The sequence below is a fragment of the Camellia sinensis genome, chromosome 3, assembly GCF_055761805.1.
Source record: "Camellia sinensis isolate YWXY chromosome 3, ASM5576180v1, whole genome shotgun sequence".
Taxonomy (NCBI): Eukaryota; Viridiplantae; Streptophyta; class Magnoliopsida; order Ericales; family Theaceae; genus Camellia; species Camellia sinensis.
Window position 1 is genome coordinate 87,816,483 of NC_138963.1, and position 24,368 is coordinate 87,840,850.

At 36.9% G+C, this 24,368-nt stretch overlaps 2 protein-coding genes across 2 annotated transcripts; both read left to right on the forward strand.

Annotated features, from left to right (window-relative positions):
- Positions 1 to 2,599: 2,599 nt before the first annotated feature.
- LOC114296865 (uncharacterized) lies at positions 2,600 to 3,479 on the forward strand. Its single transcript, XM_028241197.1, has 2 exons — positions 2,600 to 3,181; positions 3,294 to 3,479. Exons 1-2 carry the CDS (start codon positions 2,600 to 2,602, stop codon positions 3,477 to 3,479), a joined length of 768 nt encoding a protein of 255 aa, XP_028096998.1.
- A 1,656-nt stretch (positions 3,480 to 5,135) lies between these two features.
- LOC114296879 (uncharacterized) lies at positions 5,136 to 22,978 on the forward strand. The gene is made up of 9 exons (XM_082918214.1): positions 5,136 to 5,291; positions 5,448 to 5,654; positions 5,750 to 5,785; positions 5,917 to 6,030; positions 11,384 to 12,462; positions 14,359 to 14,426; positions 14,509 to 14,720; positions 17,953 to 18,019; positions 22,072 to 22,978. The coding sequence occupies exons 1-9, from the start codon at positions 5,136 to 5,138 to the stop codon at positions 22,842 to 22,844; spliced, it is 2,712 nt and encodes a 903-aa protein (XP_082774340.1). The 3' UTR covers positions 22,845 to 22,978.
- Positions 22,979 to 24,368: the final 1,390 nt, after the last annotated feature.

The window sequence follows — 24,368 nt, forward strand, 5'->3', positions numbered from 1 at the left end:
CATGTCGATGTTCTTTGGGGTCTGGATTCTTCATGTGGTGTGTCCTTCGGGACTCTTCTTGCCTCGGCTTTTCCCGTCCGACTTCCCTGGAAGGCCGGTGAGAATGCCTTCCGCTCCTGGTATGCTGAGGGACCTCGGGGATTGTTTTTCTTCCACCCTTCTGAGTGTTGTTCGCCGGCATCGGCGTATCTTGCAGCGGGTATGGTGGCTGCATAACATTATTCTGCATCATGAAGTTGACGACTGACTGAAGGTCCGCCAACTTGTTTGCTAGTTCTTTCACTTCCTCATCCCTCCGTAAGCACCTGTCCCTCCATACCTGGAGGTTGTTTTCATTGTAGTACTTTCCTTGGTTTGTTCTTTTTGACGTGTCACGTTCTAGGATGACGTCGTTCTCTCTGTGACCCTGGTCACGGGCTTCTGCACTGTGGTTGTCTCCTTCTATGTCAAGGTCAATTGGTCTGCCACTCCCAGTGGGGGCGTCATCCCCAATATTTTCCTGCTGTCCGTTACTGGCCATCTATTCTTCCTTCGTTCCCACAGACGACGCCAAATTGTGGGGGTGAAAATCTGACCACACTGCCCGTTTAGTGATCTGCTGGAGAGCACAGGTAGAATAGATGGCTTTAGCAACCTGTAACAGAAAGGAAAAGCTCCGGCGGTGGTTCTTCCACCCGGGGGCACTCCGACGATCAAGTCAGTATATCTCTCAAAGATAATCAAGTATTAAACTGAATACTCAAAATATAAATTGCATACCTTAGACCCACGGGGGTGCCTCTCTTTTATAATATACTCAATCCAAGTCCCACTAGAAGTATGACTTCTATGAACTCTAATTTACTGTTTAATCTGGACTCTTTAAGAGATAAAGATAAACTCCCTAAGAGCTTTTATCCTTATCTTGGTTAAGTCCCCTCTTTGCCTTAGGATTCTTGCCCCTTATCTCGGATTCTGATATCTTCGGAGATGACCTCGGCTTTCTCCGAGATTACCTCGGCTTAACTACCAGGGCATGTGGCACCTCGGCTGACACGTCGGCGTCACCATGCCACGTGTTGGTATTCAGAAAATATATCCCCACATATATGTATATATATTGTAGATACAATAATTCAAAGAAAAAGACAATGAACTATGTAGAGAGAGATAATTACCTTTGCGATTGACTCCAGAATACTCTAGTAGATGTAGAACAAAAGAGGAATTTGAGGAGGGCTTCTTGTAGGATTGGAAACTGCTTCAGAGAGTGGGTGCCGATAAGGTAAGAAAGATCCTTTCATTTGAATTAAAAAAAAAGATAAGGTAAGAAAGAGACCAATGAAAATATTAAGGGATTTTCTTTTAATGTTTTTCATAGCACTCACAAATTGTCATTAAAGTTTTAAATTTACATAATTTTACATAGCTTTTGTAAAAAGCTATTATGATTAAAGCAAATGTTATTAAAAATAGTAATGTCACCGCATATTACTTTTTACAACATTTTACTACAAAATGCTGTTAACTCATAATATTTTATGACATTTTGAAAAGAATGCTATAATTAAATGTTATAAAAAGTAATATTTGTTGTAGTGAGTGCAAAAATGGGCTAAAGAGGCAGGCAAGTAGTATTAAGGAGGGGATTGGTGAAGCTGGGCTGGCTGTGCAAAGTTCAAGTGTTTTTGAAGATAAGGAGGTGGAGCCCAACAGTAGACCTGTAAATTCCAAAAAGGGAAAGAAGAAGGTTAGCTATAAAAAACAAAATGGGAATCAACTATTTAAGAAGGGTTCACTTAGTCTACTGAGAACATATGGTCAGATAGGGGCCTCAACAAGCAGATCAGTCCCAAAGGATGCAATTTGGAGAGCAGCAGTAGCAACAATATCATTGTCAACCTCGGTAGAGAATGGACTAGATAAAGGGAGGTGTGTACTTAATAAAACTCAAGCAACATTGAAAATGGGAGAGGTTCTGGGAGTGCAGTTTAATGGAAAAGAGGATGAAGTGTTAAAGAAAATTGTGGGTCTTGAGCTAAATGATCAAGGAAGAATTAGAAGGGGGGATAGTGGCGGAGCTTAAGTAGAGTACCAGCCAGGGTGAAGCTAAGGAGTTTTCTTTGTTTTGTAATGATAATACTTACATGGAACATAAGAGGATTAGGTAAGAAGGTAAAGCAAGGAAAGATTAGGAAGTTATGGAAGGAAATGAAGGTGGAAATGGTAATGTTCCAAGAAACTAAAAATCTGCCATATCTGAGGATGAAGTTAGATTACTATGTGCTAGAGAAAATATGGAATTTATGGCTGTAGATTTCGAAGGAGTAGCTGGAGGGCTACTGTGTGTTTGGGATCCAAATGCTTTCCAGATTTCAGAGTGCTGCAGCAATAGGAGGTTCATAATACTATCAGGTACCTTCTTTAACTCTTTTGAGTGCACTGTTGTAAACATCTATGCACCTAATGAAATGGGTCTAAGAGGGAAACTCTAGGACAGTAGTAAAGTTAAGGGAGGATTTCCCTAAGCCTTGGTGTCTAGGTGGGGATTTTAATGAAATAAGAAACATTGGTGAAAGGAAAGGATGCTCATGGAGAGATCAGGGAATGAGGGAGTCTAATGAGTTTATACTTGCCATTGCTTGGAAGAAAGTTTACCTGGTGTAACTCAAGTGATGGTGAAAAGTGGAGTAAAATTGATAGAGTGCTAGTTGATCCTAAGTGGTTGGAGGTGTTCCAGCTGAAGCTGTGGGGCTTGCCTAGACTGCTATCTGATCATAGCTCTCTAATACTGATGGAGGATGAGAGGGACTGGGGTCCAAAACCCTTTAGGTTTCAAAATACATGGCTTCTTCACAAAAACTTCCACTCTTTTTTGGAAAAAACCTGGAAAGAGTTTGCTGTAGTGGGGTGGGCTGGGTATATTCTGCTGGAAAAATTAAAAAACTTGAAGGTTGGTCTAAAGAAATGGAATGTGGAGGTGTTTGGGAACATTACTAATAAGTTAAAAGCAACAGAGGTTGAGTTACATAGGTTAGAGCTTGTTGCTGATGCTAGAGATCTTGATGACACAGAAAGAAGGAGAAGGAGAGAGGTTAGAGGTGAGGTGTGGAGATTGAGCAAGATGGTGGAGAGATTGTGGTCCCAAAAGTCAAGGATGAATTGGGCATTGATGGGTGATAGGAACACAAGATTCTTCCATGTCATGACAAAATGTAGACAATCCAGGAATAAAATAAATTCAATCTTAGAGAGGGGGGGTGATATATGAGGATCCTTGTCTTGTGAAAAACAAAGTGTTTCAACATTTTCAGAGCCATTTTTTGGAAGAGTGGAATGGGAGACCTGGACTAGGAGGGTCATTCAACTCAGTGCAAGGAAGTGGAGATTTTAATAGGTTGGAAGCAAAGTTCTCAGAAGTTGAGATTAAAGCTGCACTGATGGATTGTGATGGGAATAAAGCACCAGGGCCAGATGGTTTTAATATGGGATGCTTTTAGAAATTTTGGAAAGTGATGAGGACTAAAGTGGTCAAGTTTGTGAATGAATTTCATAAGAATGGCAAGCTGGTAAAAGGAATTAACAGTTCCTTCATTACCCTTGTACCTAAAAAGGAGAATCCTGTAGGGTTAAATGACTATAGACCTATAAGCTTGGTGGGATCAATATATAAGATTATAGCTAAGTTATTGTCTCATAGGCTGAAAGTAGTGATGCCTCATATAATTAGTGAAACATAGACAACGTTTCTAAGTGGAAGGAACATCCTAGATGGGGTATTACTTGCTAATGAAGTGGTTGATGGGTGGAAGAAGGAAAAGAGAAAGGGTCTTGTTATCAAGTTGGATTTTGAGAAGGCATATGATTCCATTAATTGAGGGTTCTTACTCTCTTTGATTTCTAAGTTTGGTTTTGGGGATAAATGGATCAGATGGATCAAAGAATGTGTAACATCTGCGAGAATATCAGTGCTTGTTAATGGGTCTCCAACAGAAGAATTTAGTCCACAAAGGGGTTTACGGCAAGGGGACCCTTTGTCTCTTTTTCTGTTTAACTTGGTTGCTAAAGGATTACACATATTGTTGTCCAGAGCCCAGGAGTTAGGTCTGATTCAAGGGGTCAAGGTTGGATAAAATGGTGTTATACTTTCCCATCTTCAGTTCGCAGATGATTCCCTATTATTCTGTGTAGCAGAGGTTGAAGAGGTAAGGCATCTGAAAAAGGTGCTAAGATGCTTTGAGTTAATGTCTGGATTGGGAATTAACTATCATAAAAGTGTAGTGTGTGAGGTGGGGGTCTCAGATGATACCATGGACTGTTTTGCATCAGTTTTGAATTACAATGTAAAGTCCTTACCCCTTAGATATCTTGGGCTACCTTTAGGAGCCAATCTAAGGAGGAAAGCTACTCGGAAGCCTGTCCTAGATAAAGTCAGATGTAGGTTGGCTAGTTGGAAGAGGAAGCTACTGTCATTTCCTGGGAGACTAACTCTTGTGAAAGCTGTGTTATCTGCACTACCAGTGTATTATCTGTCCCTCTTTAGGATGCCTGAAGGAGTTGCCAAAGAAATCGAGAGGTTGCAAGCTGCCTTTTTGTGGGGTGGGTCAAAACAAAGGAGGAAAATCCATATGGTCAGATGGGGGGATGTGTGTAAAAGTATGGATCAAGGAAGTTTGGGCATAAGGCGGGTGAGAGTGGTAAATATTTGCTTACTTATAAATTGGTGGTGGAGGTTTAGTTGTGAGAATGAAGCTCTATGGAAGAAGGTTATATGCAGCAGATATAAGTTAAAGGTGGACAGCTGGTTGCCATCTGCTACATCTAGCAATAACTCTTCAGTGATATGGAAAAGTATCACTGTTCTTGCTGAGTAGAGCAACAATCTGCTAAAAGTTTTCCTGAACAACTTCCAATTAAAGGTTAGGGATGGTAGAAGAATAAGCTTTTGGAATGATAAGTGGTGTCAGCAACTGTGTTTGAAAGTGGTGTTCCAAGGCCTTTATAGACTGTCTCTAGAGAAAAATGACACATTGAGAGATATCTTTGATAGGAAAGATGCAGTGGGGGTGTGGAATCTATCATTTAGAAGAGTATTATATGTGTGAGAAGAGGTAGAGCTGCAGAATCTGTTAAATCTGCTGGCAGCAGGTCCTGCAATGTGCCTAGACCAGGTGGATAGACCTGTTTGGTTAGCATCTAAGTCAGGTCAGTTCTCTGTGGCTGCAATGTACAATATAGCTGTGCATAATTTAGGCCCAACACTTAGAATTTGTAAATTGGTGTGGTTGAGATTTATCCCTCCTAAGGTCCAGGTGTTTGGGTGGTTGTCTTGGAAAAAGAGAATCAAGACAGTTGAATTCTTACAAAGAATTGGTGTGCTTCAGGGGTCTGAATCAAACCCGTGTGTGTTCTAGAAGGCTACCACTGAATTTGTGAATCATGTCTTAATTTGCTGTCCTTTTGTGTAGAGAGTTTGGACTGATTTGCTGAATTGGTGGGGGACTCAAGGGGCATTTCCTGAATCTGTGGATCAGCTGCTGTTGTGGTGGGCAGGTGGGAGAATGAAGAGGTTGGAAAGAAAGATCTGGAGTGCTATTCCGTTGGCTGTGCTGTGGTCAATTTGGAAACTTAGAAATGAGTGTGTTTTTATGGCTGTTAACCCAAACTGGTATGAGGTGTGTGAACTGATTAAGACTAGGATTGTTATGTGGTTGCATCCACATTTGAAGGATTTTTCCTTCACAATTTATGATTTCATCTATAATATTAGGCAGGTCAGATTGTGCCTTGGAGGAGCAGTGATGCTGTAAGTTTGAATTGAGCCCAGATAAACCTGCATTGATTGATGATTTGAATGTTTGCTGTATTTTAATGGACATCATAGCAACATTTGTAATAGTTTTCTATGGGGTGTTTTTGGTGAACTGTAACTGAAAGGTGCTTTTTTGGCGGATTGCATCTGATATGGTGAAGACTGCAACTGGTTTTTTGGTGGTCTGCTGTGAGGTAGCTATTTGTTGGTTTGCATCTGTTATAGCTGCAGCTATGCTGGTATGGCTAGTATGTTTGTTATGTTCTAGTTGCTGCTCTGTAGGCTGCTATGTATGTTGCTCTGTATGCTCTGTTATGTTCTTGCTGGCTGAATGGAGTTGCCTCTGCCTCTACCTGTGGCTAGTAGGCTGTTGGAGTAGCCTCAGCCTGTTGTTGTGGCTGTATTTTTTGTGTTTTTTGTTCTTTTTTCTGTTGGTTCCTTACCAACTGGCGCTTGGAGCTTTCTGTTAGCTCCAAACTCCTCTTTATTGATGTATTTTATCATACCTCGTATGTTTATTCATCAATAAAGATTTATTTTGGCCGATCAAAAAAAAAAAAAAAAATCTATTGAAAATGGTGGTTCAACTTTTTTTCAATAGAGGTTTAAGTTTGGATGTGTGTACATCGATTTGAATTTTTATGTTTTTTTTTTTTTTTAAGGTAATGGAGCAATTAAATAAAAAAATTTTAGTAAAAAGTTCTTCACCATCACAGAGTGACCCCCACAACTAGGCAAAGTAAGGTTTCATCCTCATAGCTGATATATTTAGCTACTGTACTTTTTATATTTTTTATTTTTGACGGTAGTACTATTTGTGTACTAGATTGAACTATATTTTTCTTCATTTGAACATAGTGGTTCAACTTTCTTCAAATGGAGGTTTAAGTTTGAGTGTGTTTTGAATAGTATGTGTACACTTCTTAGTTGTTAGGGTATATTTGAAATAGAAGTATGTAAAGTGAGTATATATTACGTAAGAAAAATTATAGTCCTGTGATCTTGTGAATATTGATTTAAGAGTTTCAAATCAACAAAACTCAACAATAAAACAAGAACTAAAAGCAAGAAAACATAACGATTTTACATAGAAAAACCACAGTTAGAATCTATCTTGTGATTAAAAAACCACGGGCCTTTGGTCACAAGAACAATCCACTATGAAGTAGAGTAGTACAAAAGATTTCTTATAACGGCCAATCCAAGTACACATGCTTGCTCGAGAACAATAGGTAATTGAACTCTATCCTTCAATCTGTGGATATCCGCCTTCACAATAGAGATGTCGAATCCACTACTCACTTACTCTGTAAGAACACTCACAAATTATTTGGTGATTTGGTTTAGACTAGATGATTTCATGATAGACAAATGAGAATGAATCATCAAGCAAATATGAGAGAAATATACAATATAATTTCACCACAACACTCTTTCAGAAGACACGTTTAAAATAAAGACACGAGGGGTAAAAATATACAATTGAACGAGCATTCTATTTATAGACATAACACATTCGCGGGTGCGAGCCTCTTGATTGCAGGTGCGAGACTCTCTTCGTGGGATGCAGAGAAAAGTACTGGGAACATGTTTTCCTTGTGGCCTGTTTGCGGCTTGGTCGCGACCGCTATACTTCTTAATCGCGGGCTCGAGGTACTGGGTCGCAGGCGCGATGAAGCATGGCAGTCAAGCTGTTATTTCAGACTTTTGCAAGCTTCTTTTCTCCACGTGCTAAGACCATCTCCAACGGTGAACCAAATTCAGTATCAAATTTGAATTTGATGAAAAAAGTCACTTTTTTTTTGCTCCAATGGTTTCACCAAACCGATATCAAACTGAGAACGGAGCAAATTTTTCATCAAATTGAGAATCTGCGTGAGCCTTCACCAATTCACTATGCTGTATCGTTGCAAGTGGGGCCACGGTCAACTTGCTGGACGTCCGGCCGGTCGACCAAGTTCAAATATTCAGGTTCAAACAAGTAAAAAAAAATAAAAATATTTACCTTACCGATCGACCCCTGCCTTTGATAACAACCATTAGAAGAGCCTATATAAAATAGAGAAAGTGATCTTTTTTTTACCTAACTATTAGAGATACTCTAAGGCATGATTTTCTTCGTTCTTTTTACCAAACAAACAGCAGTCTTTGCCCATGCTCGCAATCACATGCTTGTGCATGTGTGTGTCCAACCAATAACTCACTTTTTCAACAAAGACAAACTCTGATTAATCCAAGATAGAAAATCAATCACATCATTTAAGAATCTATGAGCATGACTTTATCAAATGTTTCAAGACGGTTAGAACAAAATCAATAACCACGAAGAGAAAAAGAAAATATGTTTTGCGAGGAATTTTGTCAAAAACAACCAAGTCATAGGATAAGAATCCTAATTAGGTGTGTGAAATTGAGAGGAATGTACACAAAGTGTTAATGGTGTGTGAAAATAGAAGCTAAAATGATGGTGTCAGTAGATTTTATTTTTTATTTTTGGGTAAGCTGTGTAAGTAGAATTGCCTAAAAGTTGTCTATGATTATTTAAATTGTAAAATTACTTTTTTGTCCATTAGATTAGGTTTTCGTCGTTACTGATTTAAAAGGTCTGTATCCAATTAGATCACATGAACTAAAATAATAAATTTTACAAACTAAATAGATGAAATTGATAGTTAAAAAACAAAGTCTAAATCAGTAACTATTAAAGGTTAATTTGATGGACAAAAAGGTGTAAAAAAAGTTAAAATGGTAAAAAATTATTTAAAAAGTTAAAAAGTTATCACTATTCACCAAAAGTCAAAAATTACGACTGCACAACTCCTAATCCTAATTTTTCTCTATATGCTAATTTATACAATTTTTTAATACATATTTTTTCATAAAAATTCAAAAAGTTAACCTAAACATCCATATTTTTTTCCTCAACTTTTTAGTCTAAAAAGACAAAAAGTATACTTATTTAGGACACCCCAAACAACCCCTTATTATTACTTTTTTTAGGGCAATCGTTAGAATCTACACTAACGTAATCTAAGGAAAAATGGGAAGGGGACCACACCTATTACCCCACTTGAGGCTTGAATACGCAACCTCACAAGATCATGAGTTAAACATCTCATTACATAAGAACCGAAATCATACATTTTTAGGATTAAAAAGATGAAATTAACAGTTAGGGATGAAATATAATAAATAATAATAATTTTTACTTTTACAATTTCACACTTTTGATAAATATTGCTATGGAATTTCACTTTCCGCGCGCGCGCACACATATATATATATATTAGTGCTAATTTTCTAATATGGAATTAATTATATCTATTTATGCAATTTGTGGCAATAGAGCCATTTTATATCACATAGGACTTGATAAGTTATAGAACATAAGTTGTCCAAATAGGATTTTCTAAAAATACCCAATTATAATTTAGAAGATAAAAGTCTTTGTTTTGGGTAAATTACATTGACTGTCCTTGAAGTTTAGAGAAAATATAGTAAACTCTACAAATTTAACATAATTACACTGGACTCCCTTAAAATTTTAATTCATATAACACTTGGCTTGACTTTTATAAAAAATTCATTATTCATATATGAATGAAAAAATGATTTGTCATATCTTTTATATTGAAGTGTACATTTTATACTTGTATTGTTGTATCTTCATATCATTTGCATTAACTTTGGTCTTTTTAACCTTACTAGAAGGAAGGTTTTTGTAATTATGTTAAAATTGTAAAACTTGTTGTATTTTCTTTAAATCTCAAGGGAGGTCAGTGTAATTTACCCTCATTTTTTTCTGTCAAATGTTTTCAGATTAGAAAAAAGATTGGGAGCTCTAAATTAAGAGTTCTAATAGTTCTAATAAGTGTGTGGGCCTCATATGATGTGATGTTTTGGCCTTGGCTTTTTTTTTTCCTTCTTTTTTTTTTTTGTTTTTTGAATTTTCCACATCATTAGTGCTCTTTAGAATTTTCAAATTAGAGGGAAGTATCGTTTCTTTTTCAGATTATTGCCTTTGCTTTCTAGGTATCTCTTTACTAAATTAGTGATATACCATGTCTGGTCAACGGCAATATATCTTAGACTTAGGGTTTTATGGGTTGCTGTGGTTTGATGCTCAAGTGAAACCTGATGTTGAAAAATATAATGCAGTAAGTTTTCTATTTGTTAATTTGTTATTGTTATTATTTGAATAGAAAAATAAAAATGCATAGTTGTAAAGGTAGATGTGTAGGTGAAGATATACTTATAAAACCAGATTAGCCAATGTGAGAAGAAAAGGGCACCGAGAGTCTTTCTCACAAAGTTATCCATAATGCTGTATTGTATCCATCAAGTCAAAGTCAATTCTTTTGCTATCTCTTAACGTTCCCATATGATAGGGTCTCTTTCATATGTAGAAGCAGCTTCAGACTTGGCATCGTGTCCTCTTATGGAATATTGTTATTATTATTATTTTTTGTATATTGTATTTGAATTATAGATTTGAAAAGGTAAGACAAAATGTGAATGAAATGTAATTATATTTTATTTACTTTTTTTTTCTTTTCCTTTTAAAATTTATATTCAAATTTATGATCTAAAAAACACAGCCTAAATGATTGGTATGAAGGAAAAGGGAGAAGGGCAATAACACTTGAATCTGTATGTCAAGTAAGGTTGTAAAAAAACAAAACTATTTGAACTTGGCTCATTAAAACTTTTTCAATGTCAACTCATTATGTAAAAATATTAAACCTCAACACATTTTGAAACTTGTTAATTTTTTAAATTTGGTTTGAATTTGACTCAAACTCGACTTGATAAACTTCTATATGTACTATAAAGAAAAACCAAGCTATTCAAATTAAAAGCTTAAGTTATTTGAGTTTGACTCAGACCCTATTTGATAGAGCTTATTTCCAGCTTATTTCAGTTTTTAGCTTAATTTAAGCTATTTTGATGTGTTTGGTTCAGCTTAATAATACAGCTTATAGCTTTTTGTAAGTCAAAAATCAACTTATTCGTTGAGTGGGGGAGGAGAAGCTTAATTTATAAGTAAAAAATCAGCTTATATTCACAGTTACAAATAAGGTATAAGCTGTTAAGTTATAAATTATAATCACTTTTCCACAGTTCTACTAAACGGGGCCTCAATTAAAGTAAATTTGTGATCGACTTAAAAGATAAATAACTTAAACCTACTTTAAAATTTGTTAAGTTTCTAATTAAATTGAATACGAAATTATTAGTTGTATTTCTTCCGAGAATTTGGTTTTCAATGTCAGATTTTGTTCAACTTGGTTTGTTTACAGTCTGTTCATTGTTCAACTTGAGTTGTCTATAACTCATTCATGCCGACCCTTAATATAAAATAAAAACATATCAATTGAACACCTGTAGAGTAGAGAGTGTTTTACCCCTTCTTTCTTTATGGTCAAGTGATGGCATGCTCATGTCAAATTAAAGCAACATAACAAAGAAAAGAAGTCACAACAATTATATACACAGGACTCGGGGATGACTTCAAATTGATAAAGTGCTATGTGAAGGATGACTTATCAAGAAATGCATAGTTTGATCCAATAATAATAATAATAATAATAGGCTTCTTCATCTATCTTCTTCTTAAAACTCTTATATATAGAAGGCTCTATTGGTGGTGACAATATCCTCAGTCTTCGTGCATTCAACTACAAACACATTGCAAATTCAAGCTTTGCTCATTACTTGGCTTCAATGGCTCAATCCATGAAGCACTCTGTTGTTTGGGTTATGATCTTGTTATTAATGCTAATTGCAATGGACAATGTTTCTTGCAGATCTTTGCAAGGTACTAATTCTCCATCCTCTGATAATCACCAGTCTAGTTCTAACTCTAAATCCCCATCCTCTGATGGTCATAAATCGGGTTCTGATTCTAATAATCAGAATGAAAATAATCAAGGCGGAAATAATCAGGATTCTGGTTCTGGTTCTAAATCTCCACCGTCTAATGGTGAAGGATCTGATTCTGGTTCTAAATCCCCACCTTCTGGTGATCATGGATCTGACAATGGTTCCAAATCACCTCCACCTGATAATCATGGATCCGATTCTGGTTCTAAATCCCCACCTGAGTCTCCTCCTACTACAACTCCACCACCATCAACTACAACTCCACCTCCATCTTCTCCATCACCACTAAATTCTCCACCTCCTACTTCAACTCCTCCACCACCATCTCATTCAACTTCCCCTCCATTACCACCATCTTCACCTTCACCACCACCTCCTACTACTCCATCACCTTCACCTCCAACACCTAACCCATCACCTAATCCTTCAACCTCTCCAACCCCTACGCCGCCTTCATCTACTCCTTCAACTCCACCTCCTACTTCAACTTCTCCTCCACCACCACCATCTTCACTTTTATCACCACCCTCAACTCCTACCTCACCTTCACCACCAATTAAATCTCCTACCCCTCCACAATCTCCAACTCCATCTTCACCTACTCCAAGCACCCCACCTCCATCAACTTCAACTCCTCCTTCTCCTTTACCACCATCATCACCTTCTCCATCGCCTCCTACAACTACTCCATCCTCACCACCTTCTCCCCCATTGCCACCTTCTACCTCACCAAAGAAAGCCAAGTGCAAGAACAAAAACTACCCCCACTGTTATGACATGGAGTTTGTGTTAGGATCAAACACACACCCAGAAAATATCACACACACACAGAGAACACAATATTTACGTGGTTCGGCCCAATGCCTACATCCACGGACAGAAATGAGAATTTTCACTAAAATGGAGCAAAATACAAAATACAGAGGAGGAGATGAAACTCACTCAACTCACAGCTCTTTACTCTCTAATTTCTGATATCTCTCATCCTCTCCCTCCCATCTCTATTTATACACAAAAGGAGTAGGTGGGAGAGCCTTCATTCTTGACTTGGGTAGCCTCCATTCTTGACCCTTGCTAAGGTTGGTGGCTGCCAAGCTTGACTTGGTTGGTTCCCATGTTTTTCATGCATGTGGGTTGGAACAACAATTCTCCCCCTCCATACCCATATGCATGACTGACTTCTCACTTGAAGTCCATCCCGGCAATGTCTCTGCAAATTTCGAGTTTGTCTCTCGAGACCACCTTTGTAAGCATGTCAGCTGGATTCTTATCTGTGTGGATCTTGGTCAGTTCCAATAACTGCTTGTCCATCACTTCGCGTATCCAATGATACCGAACATCAATGTGCTTTGTGCGAGAATGGTACATTGAATTCTTGCTCAGGTCTATGGCACTCTGACTATCACAATGTACCGTGAACTTTTCTTGCTTTAATCCCAATTCTTGGAGAAACCGTTTCAACCACAACATTTCTTTCCCGGCTTCCGCTGCGGCAATATATTCTGCCTCGGTTGTGGATAAAGCAACACACTTCTGCAGCTTGGACTGCCAAGACACAGCTCCCCCTGCGAAAGTGAACAGCAATCCTGATGTAGATTTCCTACCATCAAGATCGCCTGCCATATCTGAATCAGTATAGCCTTCCAAGACTGGTTTAGCATCTCTAAAGCACAAACACATTTTTGCTGTACCCTTGAGGTACCTCAGAATCCACTTGACTGCTTCCCAATGCTCTTTTCCTGGATTGGAAAGGAATCTGCTTACAACTCCAACCGCATGAGCAATATCTGGTCGAGTGGACACCATTGCATACATCAAACTCCCTACAGCGGATGAGTAGGGAATCGCCTCCATCTCTTGTCTTTCCTTCGTAGATGAGGGACAAGAATTCTTGCTCAGCTTGAAATGATTAGCCAGTGGAGTACTGACTGGCTTGGCATCTTTCATGTTGAACTTCTCAATTACTCGTTCAATGTACTTCTCCTGTGACAGCCACAACTTCTTGGCTTTCCTGTCACGCACAATATTCATGCCCAAAATTTGCTGTGCAGGGCCTAGGTCCTTCATGTCAAAGGACTGTAATAACTCCTTCTTCAGTGATCTGATTGTTGTGGCATCTTGTCCAACGATCAACATGTCATCAACATAGAGTAGAAGTATGATAAAGTTTCCACCGGGAAATGTCCTGACATAAACACACTGGTCTGCAACAGTTCTCTTGTACTCATGACCTACCATGAATGAGTCAAACTTCTTGTACCACTGTCTCGGCGCTTGTTTGAGGCCGTAGAGACTCTTCTTCAATCTGCAGACTAAGTTTTCTTTCCCTTTGACTTCAAAACCTTCTGGTTGCTCCATGTAAATTTCTTCCTTCAGATCACCATGGAGAAATGCTGTCTTCACATCCATTTGTTCAAGTTCCAAATTCAAACTAGCTGCTAGTCCCAAAACTACTCGAATGGATGTCATTTTCACAACTGGCGAGAAGATTTCATCAAAATCAATACCTTTCTTCTGCCCAAAACCTTTGACAACCAATCGAGCCTTATACTTGACTAGCTTTCCGTTGCCATCTTTCTTCAACTTGAACACCCATTTGTTCTGCAATGCTTTTCGACCCTGTGGAAGTTTCACCAAATCATAAGTCTGATTCTTCTGCAAGGATTGCATCTCTTCTTGCATAGATTGCTGCCAGCTACTCTTCTCCTTATGATTTTGAGCTTCTTGAAAACTTTCTGGCTCCCCCTCATCGGTAAGCAAAATATACTCAGAAGCAGGGTATTTGGTTGACGGCTTAAATTCTCTTGTTGATCTTCGTAACTGTGGACCAACAGTCTCTGGTAGAGGGGGTTGTGGCTCCCCCTGCTCAACACCCTCTGCTTCTGGATCTTCTTCTTCTAGAAATCCATCCTGCAACTCTACATTATTGACTGCATGCTGCGGTAACTCTTCTTCATCAGTGGCATGCTGTGATGGTGCAGGGTTTGGAATAATTTCTGAAACATCATCAACTTTGGGTTTGGCTGGTTGCCCAAAGTCTTCAAAGGTCTGGCCTTCTTGAAACACCACATCTCGGCTTCGAATGACCTTTTTGTGTTTCGGATCCCACAATCTGTATCCAAATTCTTCATCTCCATAGCCAATAAAGATGCATGGAGTGGCTTTGTCATCCAGCTTCTGTCTGTGCTCTTTGGATACATGTGCAAATGCTTTGCACCCAAACACTCTCAAGTGAGAGTAAGAAATCTCCCTTCCAGACCATACTTCTTCTGGAATCTGAAAATTCAGTGGAACTGATGGCGATCTGTTGATCAAATAGCAAGCAACACGAACAGCTTCTCCCCAAAATGGCTTTGGTAGCTTTGCCATTTTGAGCATACATCTGACCTTCTCCACAATGGTTCGGTTCATTCTCTCGGCTATACCATTGTGTTGTGGGGTTCCAGGAACAGTCTTCTCATGCCGGATGCCGTGAGTAGCACAGTAGGCTTTAAATTCCTTTGATGTGTACTCGCCTCCATTGTCTGTTCGGAGACATTTCAGCTTCTTTTCAGTCTCCCTTTCCACCATAGCATGGAATGACTGAAAATGCTGGAACACCTCAGCTTTGGTCTTTAAGACATAAACCCATACCTTCCGTGATGCATCATCAATGAACGTCAGAAAGTATTTTCTACCACCCAACGATTCCACTTCAATGGGACCGCAAACATCAGAGTATACTCTGCTCAACAACTCTGATTGTCTTCTGGATGATGAATGGAAAGCTACTCTATGATGCTTTCCAAACAAGCAGTTGTCACAAGGATTTAATTTTGCATCTTTGGCAAAGGGAATAAGTGACTTCTTTGCCAAAATCTGTAACCCTTTCTCACTCATGTGACCCAGCCTTTTGTGCCACAAATTTGGTGACGTCTCATCTTCTGCTGCGTTGAGACTATTTGAATTCACCTCCACATGAGTCTTGTATAGTGTGCCAATTGCCTGTCCTTTGGCTACCACGAGAGATCCCTTTTTCAACTTCCATATGCCTTTGCCAAAGTAGTTCTCATAGCCTTGTCGATCTAAGGCTATCCCTGAAATAAGATTCAGGCGTAAATCGGGAACATGCCTGACATCTTTCAACACCATCGTGCACCCAACTTTGGTTTGGATATGAACATCACCAATTCCCACAATTTTTGAAAAACTGGAGTTACCCATTTTCACTGTACCAAAATCTCCAGCTTGGTACGTACTGAAGAACTCCTTCTGGGATGTAGCGTGGTAGGAAGCTGCTGTATCTACCACCCATTCGGTGTCGTTGTCTGACATATGGAGGCATTCTTCTTCTTCAACAGAAAATAATGCAATATCCTCTGAGACAGAAACTGCAGTGGTCCCATCTTCGGTCTTTGGCTGTCTATTGCCTTGTTGTTGTTGTTCTCCCTTCAAGGCATAGCAATACTTCTTTATGTGACCCTCCTGGCCACAATGGTAACATTTGAACCTTGGCCGGCTCGTTCCTTCTTTGAATTTCCCTCTGTCTTGAGATCTTCCTCTGCTGCGTCCTCTACTTTTGCTTCTTCCCCTGCCCCTGCCTCTGCTTTTAGTTTCTGTGACGAGGGCATGGGATTGATCTCCACCCATTTCTTTCTTTCTTGCCTCTTCACTAAATAAGGCATCTGTAACCATGCTCATGGTCAGTTTCCCTTCTGGGGCAGAGTTGCTGAGAGACACCACCAATGTCTCCCAACTGTCTGGCAAAGAACTGAGCAGCAATAGGGCCTGCATCTCATCATCTAACTCCATTTTGACAGTTGTTAGTTGGTTCACCAAATTTTGAAACTCACTGGTATGTTCAGCAACAGAGATACCGCCTTTCAACTTCAAATTCACAAGTCTCCTCATCAGGAGGGCTTTGTTCCGAGCAGTCTTCGACTGGTACATGCCTTCTAACTTTATCCAGAGAGCATAGGCATCAGTTTCCTGGGCGACATGGTGGAAGACACTGTGATCAATCCATTGTCTGATCTGGCCAATGGTCTTTCGGTTCTTCCGCTTCCAGTCTTCGTCTTTTTCCGTTGGTGGTTTAACTCCATTAAGCTCAATGGGGTCAAACAAATCTCGGCAATACAAGACATCTTCCATTCTAGGCTTCCAAATGGCATAATTGGAAGCATTTAACTTTATCATAGAACCTGAAGTCGACGTTGATTCCTCCATCATACAATAATGATCGTTGGCTGAAAAACAAGTTTTGCTGTGGAGTCCGGACTGGTCAAATTAGCCGAAAAAGCACTTCGGATTGCCAAAATAAAAACTTCAAATTTTTCAAAACTTATTTGCAAAATCGGACCGTACGGATGTGTCCGGAATACTCCAAATAGTCGGAAACCACTATTGGATCACCCAAATCGGATCTCAAATGGCTTAGATCAAGCCAAAACAGATTGAATGGTTCAGATGGGCAGAATCTGGTGCGCCTGCGAAGCACCAGATTATTCCTCCGGTTCTGCTGACGTCAGCGGCTCAGTCAGCGGCTTGGTCAGCGGCTTGGTCAGCGGCTTGGTCAACTCGGCTTCGGCTCGGCTTGGGGCGCGCGTGCTGATGGCGCGTGTAAGACACGCGCTGGTCCTCAGTCGTCTTCCTCCTTGAACCGCGCGTGGAGCGCGTGTCTGAGAGTGGGATCACGCGCCGGGTGCCTGAACGGCGCGTGTGGGCGCGTGTCTGAGAGTGGGATCACTCGCCAACTTCCAGGGGCGCGTGGAAGCGCGTGCAGCCTCCGTTTGGTGTCTGTTTTATATTTCTGGACTCCTCTCGTCGAGTCCTTGCTCCTGGTATGCTCAAAATCGGATTTCGAGCAATACGATTTCTGGGCAGTTTCGAAACAATACTCTGTTTTTCCGAAAAACGTATAATTCGGCTCTGATACCACTTTGTTAGGATCAAACACACACCCAGAAAATATCACACACACACAGAGAACACAATATTTACGTGGTTCGGCCCAATGCCTACATCCACGGACAGAAATGAGAATTTTCACTAAAATGGAGCAAAATACAAAATACAGAGGAGGAGATGAAACTCACTCAACTCACAGCTCTTTACTCTCTAATTTCTGATATCTCTCATCCTCTCCCTCCCATCTCTATTTATACACAAAAGGAGTAGGTGGGAGAGCCTTCATTCTTGACTTGGGTAGCCTCCATTCTTGACCCTTGCTAAGGTTGGTGGCTGCCAAGCTTGACTTGGTTGGTTCCCATGTTTTTCATGCATGTGGGTTGGAACAACAGTTTGTGTGCCCTAGCACTTGTCCTGGTGGATGTGAAGTAGATTGCGTCTCTTGTAGGCCTGTCTGCAGTAAGTCTTTCTCCATAATACTAAATTTTAATTGTTATTACATCGTGACATTGTTAAAAAGGTTCACCATTTAATTTTGGGGCTCATTACACTTTTATAGTCCCTCAATTATGCCATTGGGGTTTTGGTTATCAATATTTTAGCAATAAAGTTAAGAATAATAATGAATATACCAACTAGATACATTATTAGATGGGCTCGTTGCTAACTTTGTTTGTTTGTTTGTTTGTTTGTTTTTTTTTTTTTTGGACGCTAAGTGATAGACCAAACACTGTTAGGGGCGGAATTGTTAAGGGGCTGGTGGTGGCGCGCCCCCCCCCCCCCAAAAAAAAAATATAAAAAATGTTACTTATATCCCTTGCATAATCTCAAGTGTTTATAATATAATTAATATATTATTCTTAAATTTTAAGTAAATTTGATTTGATCCCTTCAAATCTAAATAAAATTTTTTTTTGTTGTTGTTATTCCTTGAAATCTCCTCTAGATTTTGTACTTATCCCAATATTTTTTTTAATTGCTCTTTATAATTGAATATTACCAAAAGAGTAATGTTAAAAGTCAAGAATTCAGACACAAAAAGAAAAAATAATATGTAATCTAGATTTAATTCTTGTATGGTGAGAATTCACACATTTATTTTTCTTAATATTTTTCTTTATAATAAACATTCATTTTACATTATTGTAATCATATATTTCATCAATATCAGTTATAATTTATATATATATATATATATTAAAATCAATAAAATTATGGTATTTCTTAAGAACATGTACCATAATTTAACACCATTATATAATTAAAATCATGATATTATAAGAAGTTTTAAATTCAAGAAAAAAGAATCAAAACAAAAGTATTAAATAATTATACGCAACACTGTTGTAAAAAAATATATATCAAAAGATAATTTGGCTTCCCTCAATTAAAAATTCTGATTCCATTTCTGAACATAGTATTCGTACCTGAACGTAGTATCTTGGTTGGTACGTGAGTTATTCTTAACATTATTGTTTGGTTTTAATTTTTTGAATTCAGTTTTTTGAAATTGAATTTTTTATTTTTAGTGAATATTTTTAAAATTTTTAGCTATTTTTTTTTTTTTACTTTTTAGATGCACTTTACTTAAATATATCTAAATAGTAAAATATCTATGAAAAAATTAATAAATACACAAAAATAAGAAAAATATATGAAATTTCTGTATTTTTTTTTGTATTTTTAATATTTAGCGAATTTTTTTAAAGATTTTTTTTCACAAATATTATACTTTTTAAGTATATTTATGTTAGGTGTGTGTCTAAATGTTTTTTTTTTTTGAAAATTGCTTAAAATATTAAAAAAATTCATTGAAAATAAAAAATATGAAAAATTGCTTAAATTTTCTAAAAAGTGATTTCTGAAAACTAAAACCAAATAAACTATAATATTTTAGTTGCGTTAATTTTGATCTCAAAATATTAAATGTACGTTAAAGTGGGGGTTCCTATTGACAATGCCACCAGTATTCATAATTAGTTTAAGAGATATCTTCCGAACAAAAAATTATACCTCAATAAATAAAAGTAAAATAAAAATCAACCCTTTACAAATTGACACAGTTGACATGTTGGAACCAAAATTATACAAAATCCATATTTTATGGACCAAAACTATATTATTTTTTTGCTAACGTATAATTTTTGTTCAAAAAATATGAACAGTGATGGCGTACATTTCAAGCTTGTGAATAATTTTAACACACATCTAATCATTTACCCAGCTGAAATATTGAGTACTAAGGGCATGTTTGATTGGAGGGATTAAAGCATGGGATTGAGATTATTAATCCGTGGACCCAATTATCCTATGTTTGTTTTGACACTTTGGTTTAGGATTATTAATCCAATGGATAATTAATCCAACAAATTTGTAGGATTATTAGTAATGGGGTAGGGGTGGGATAATTAACACCACACTAATTTGATAGGATTATTAATACTTCACTAATAGTGAAGTGAATCAAACATGACCTAAAATGATACAAAATATATAGGTATGAAATCAGGGTTTTATTATTGGAGAGACTGAAAAAAAAAAAATACTATATATACAAATACACACACATATATATACATAGAAAAAAAAATTAAATAGCATAGAAACAATCTCTAATAGGATGGAGACGTTGTTTGATACAAAATAGAAAAAGAAAACAAAATGATAGAATAATAAGTTATATATATATATATATATATTTTATACTGGAAAGTCATTTTATGTATAAAACGATATATATTTTTTTAAAGTGCTTTGACAAATAGTATTTTTCATAGAAACAAGGGGGGCCATAGCCTCCTATAATCTTCTCCTAATTCCATCCCTAGTCGTTGGGCAAAACTTTTTTAATTGACTTTTTAGAGTTGAAACTTTTTTAGTTTGGAACTAAAAAGTTTGTTTGGATTAACTTTTCTAACTTTTGTGAAAAAGAATATAAAATTATAATGATTTAGATGCGATATTTTATTTTATTAACTTTTTAATTTATTTTAACTTTTAGTAACCATGATTACCAGACGAAGTCATAATTTATTGACCAAAAGTAAAATTAATTTTTGAATTTATAAAAAAAATTACAATTGGCATGACTATCGACACAAATTAAAGCACTGCAAGATTGGGATTTGTTTTAAAGATGATCTGCATATGGATATGTGTCACACATTTCACTTTTTTATTATTTTTTTTATTTTGCCTTCGTTTGGGAAATAGATTGGTTTTTTAATTTTTTTTGACTATTTTAACTTGGAGCTAAAAAGTCTCATTTGAAAATGATTTTTTGACTTTTTAAAATTTTTGTAAAAGAAAAAATGTAATAATTATGAGTTGAATGTGATGTTTTATTTTATTAAATTAAAAAATCTATTTTTTTTTTATACCTAAAATAGCCCCAAACCCAACTTAACCCATCTTTTCAAACAAAGGCTTTTTATTTTTTTTTACATATTTTGTGTTTCAATTTTTTTATGCACCTTATAATACATTTTTTGGGTATATGTTTCGCAATTCTGTGGCAAATGTTACAAATAAATTTATGCATTTTTGTGATTAAAAAATGTTTCAATTAATATATATATATATATATAAAATATTGTCACAAAATTATATAATAATTATTATTTTTGTTTGGTAGCATCACCTCACCCTATATAGGTCCTGTTTGGTGGTATTTTTTTAAATTAAAAGTTAATAATCAGAATGTAGAAATTGAAAATACTCATTTCTTAGCTTTCAAATAATTAATTTATTTAAGTTATTTTAACTTAATAAATTATAAGCATAATCTACACTAAATAGTTTAATACAGAATCACAAATTAAAATAAGTTATAATCCTTTCTTAAAAGATGTAACAAATAACCCTGGGAAATTCTATTTTGTACATTCCACCATTTTACTATTTAATTATGACTAATTTTTTTTAATTATAACTCTTAAATTTTTTAATAATTTTTAGTTATAACTTTTTATTTTTATTTTTAATTATGATTCAAAAAATTGTAGAATTATATCATTTTATTATTAGTGAGACCATCTCTAATCCTGAATCAAATTTGGCATCAAATTTAAAATTTGGTGAAAAAAATATTTTTTCATGCTCGGTTTCACCAAATTGATATCAAATCGAGATTTCACCAAACGTTTCACCAAAATGAGGACAGGCTCCGCATTTCATCAAAACATTGTGCATGATCGTTGGAGGAGACCAACCGGTCGACCATCAAAAGGTTCAAACAGTTTCAAAAAAAAGGTCAAACAGTTGAAAAAAAAAATATATATTTTTGTCTTACCGGTCAACCATTAAAAGGTTAAAAAAGTTCAAAAAAAAAAATTTTTTTTTAGCTTAACCGGTCGACCGGCCGATCGACCAATCGGTTATCCTAGCACAAATTTGATAAAAATCAATTGTTAAAGCGGTATCAAATTGAGAAAAAAATCATTTTTTTACCCAGATTTAATGAAAACTTTAGTTCAGATTGGAGATGGTCTAATATTTTGGTGAAATTGCAGAGTGTGACATGCCGGGAGCAGTATGCCAAGACCCCCGTTTCATCGGCGGCGATGGAATCACATTCTACTTCCACGGCAAGAAGGACCGAGACTTCTGCCTGGTCTCCGACTCCAACCTCCACATCAACGCCCACTTCATCGGCAAACGAAGCCTCAACATGACTCGAGACTTCACTTGGGTCCAATCCATCGCCATCCTATTCGACACCCACAAACTCTTCCTCGGCGCCCTCAAAACCTCTTCATGGGACGACTCCGTCGACCGCCTCTCCCTCTCATTCGACGGCCAACCCATCTTCCTCCCTCTCAACGGCGGCGCACGGTGGCGCTCAGCAGCCTCGCCGGCCGTTTCCATCAGTAGAATCGGCGACACAAACAGCGTGAGCGTTGAAGTGGAAGGGAATTTGAAAATCACAGCGAAGGTGGTGGCGATCACAGAAGAGGATTCGAGAATTCACAAGTATGGGGTGACGAGAGATGATTGTTTTGCTCATTTGGATCTGGGGTTTAAGTTCTTGGATCTGAGTGATGGTGTGAGTGGGGTGTTGGGACAGACTTATGGGAGAGATTATGTGAGTAAAGTGAAGATGGGTGTGTTGATGCCTGTGATGGGAGGAGAGAGAGAGTTTGCGACTTCGAGCTTGTTTGCTGTGGATTGCTCTGTTGCGCGATTCAGAGGTCAGAGAGAGGCTGATTCTCTCATGGGTTTGGAAGCGGCGGGGTTGAGGTGTGGGAGTGGTATGGGTGGCCAAGGAGTTGTCTGCAAGAGATAGATAGACATGATTCTCTCTCTCTCTCTCTCCATATACATATATATATATATACATATTTGGTTTATGTAATTTTATGAAATGTGAGTAATAAAGGTGTGGAAGCCATTCGAGATGGTCTCCTCTGATTGATTGAATAAGGGGACTTCGATGTTAATTGGACTCTGGAATATGATTATATTGTTTTATGTTATATCAAGAAAATCTTGCACCTCCTGAAGGGGAAAAAAAAAATTTATGTTGGCACATGGGATGGAAGTGAAACTTGTACCAATAATTATATTTACATACTTGTATTTAGAGATGTGAGTACTTTGAGAGGAAAATTATAAATTAAATGCTAGATTAGTAGATTGGCAAATTATGATTTGAGCGATTTTTGACAGATTAGATGATTGAAAAATATTTTAAATAATTATTATACATTTGCATAGTCGGCTTTTTAGCTTTTTTAACTTGGGCTAAAAAATTTGGTTTAGAAAGGGCATTTTGATTTTTTGGCTTTTTTGACTTTTTTTGTGAGAGAAGAGTGTAATGGTTATGAGTTGGATGTGATGTTTTGTTTGTTGTGGCTAAAATAGCTACAAAAGCCCTTGCCAAATGGAACATTATGGTAATTTGTATAATTTTTTTCGATATATAACACAAAGTAATTTTACATAATATGTTTCATATATATAACTACTAATTTGTAATAAATTTCATATTTTAAATCTCTCTCACACTCATTTTTACATTGATATTTCATTAGAGCTTAAAAAATATATATGTATTAACTATAGCGGAACGGAATGGTTTAGTTGATTGATTATAAATTTTAAAGTTTAAACTACAGTTAGCGGTTAGAACAGTGCAAATTCATGCGAATCGGTGCAATTTTAGCAGATCGGATGATATTTTGCATAGCTTTACTTGTATCCTTCATGTGTTGATAATTTTTTTTTTCCCATTCTATCACCAGCACATAATTCCCCCTTGTATTAACCTGAATTTGTTGTTTAATTCATTTCTTCTTATTGATTGGGAGTTGGATTGGCAACATGTTATTTTAGTTTATTTTTTAATTTTTTACAAAAGACATAAAAAAAAAAAAATAGAGCAAGCGATGCAATGATTTGATTTGATTTTTTTGATTATTTTAGCCAACAAACCACTCTCCAAACAATATTTGAATGTTGTTATTTAGGCTCCGTTTGGGAAGAAAAAAGCCAGGCTTTTTTGGCTAAAATAGTCACAAAAAATAAAATAGGCTATTTTAGACACAAAAACACAAAATATCAAATCCAACCCATAATCATTACAATCCTCTCTCACAAAAAAAGTTAAAAAAGCCAAAAAGCCAAAAAGCCCTTCCCAAACCAGGCTAAAATAGCCAAAAAGCCAAAAAGTCAAAAAGCCAACCCACTTCCCAAACGGAGGCTTATGTTTATTATTAATACAATAATATATCGTATAATATAATAAATAAAACCCTCCCTCTCTGAGCCTTCAGCTGGGTGTGTCGCTTGGGAAGGGGGGGTGTTCCGA

Excerpts from the sequence above, each read along its gene's own strand:
- LOC114296865 (XM_028241197.1), top strand. The coding sequence starts at position 2,600 with ATGAGTTTATACTTGCCATTGCTTGGAAGAAAGTTTACCTGGTGTAAC. Across the intron at positions 3,182-3,293 it reads GGAACACAAGATTCTTCCAT|AGCCATTTTTTGGAAGAGTG; the intron begins GTCATGACAAAA and ends CAACATTTTCAG.
- LOC114296879 (XM_082918214.1), top strand. The coding sequence starts at position 5,136 with ATGTGCCTAGACCAGGTGGATAGACCTGTTTGGTTAGCATCTAAGTCA. Across the intron at positions 5,786-5,916 it reads CTTGGAGGAGCAGTGATGCT|GTGCTTTTTTGGCGGATTGC; the intron begins GTAAGTTTGAAT and ends TGTAACTGAAAG. Across the intron at positions 6,031-11,383 it reads TTATAGCTGCAGCTATGCTG|GCTTCTTCATCTATCTTCTT; the intron begins GTATGGCTAGTA and ends TAATAATAATAG.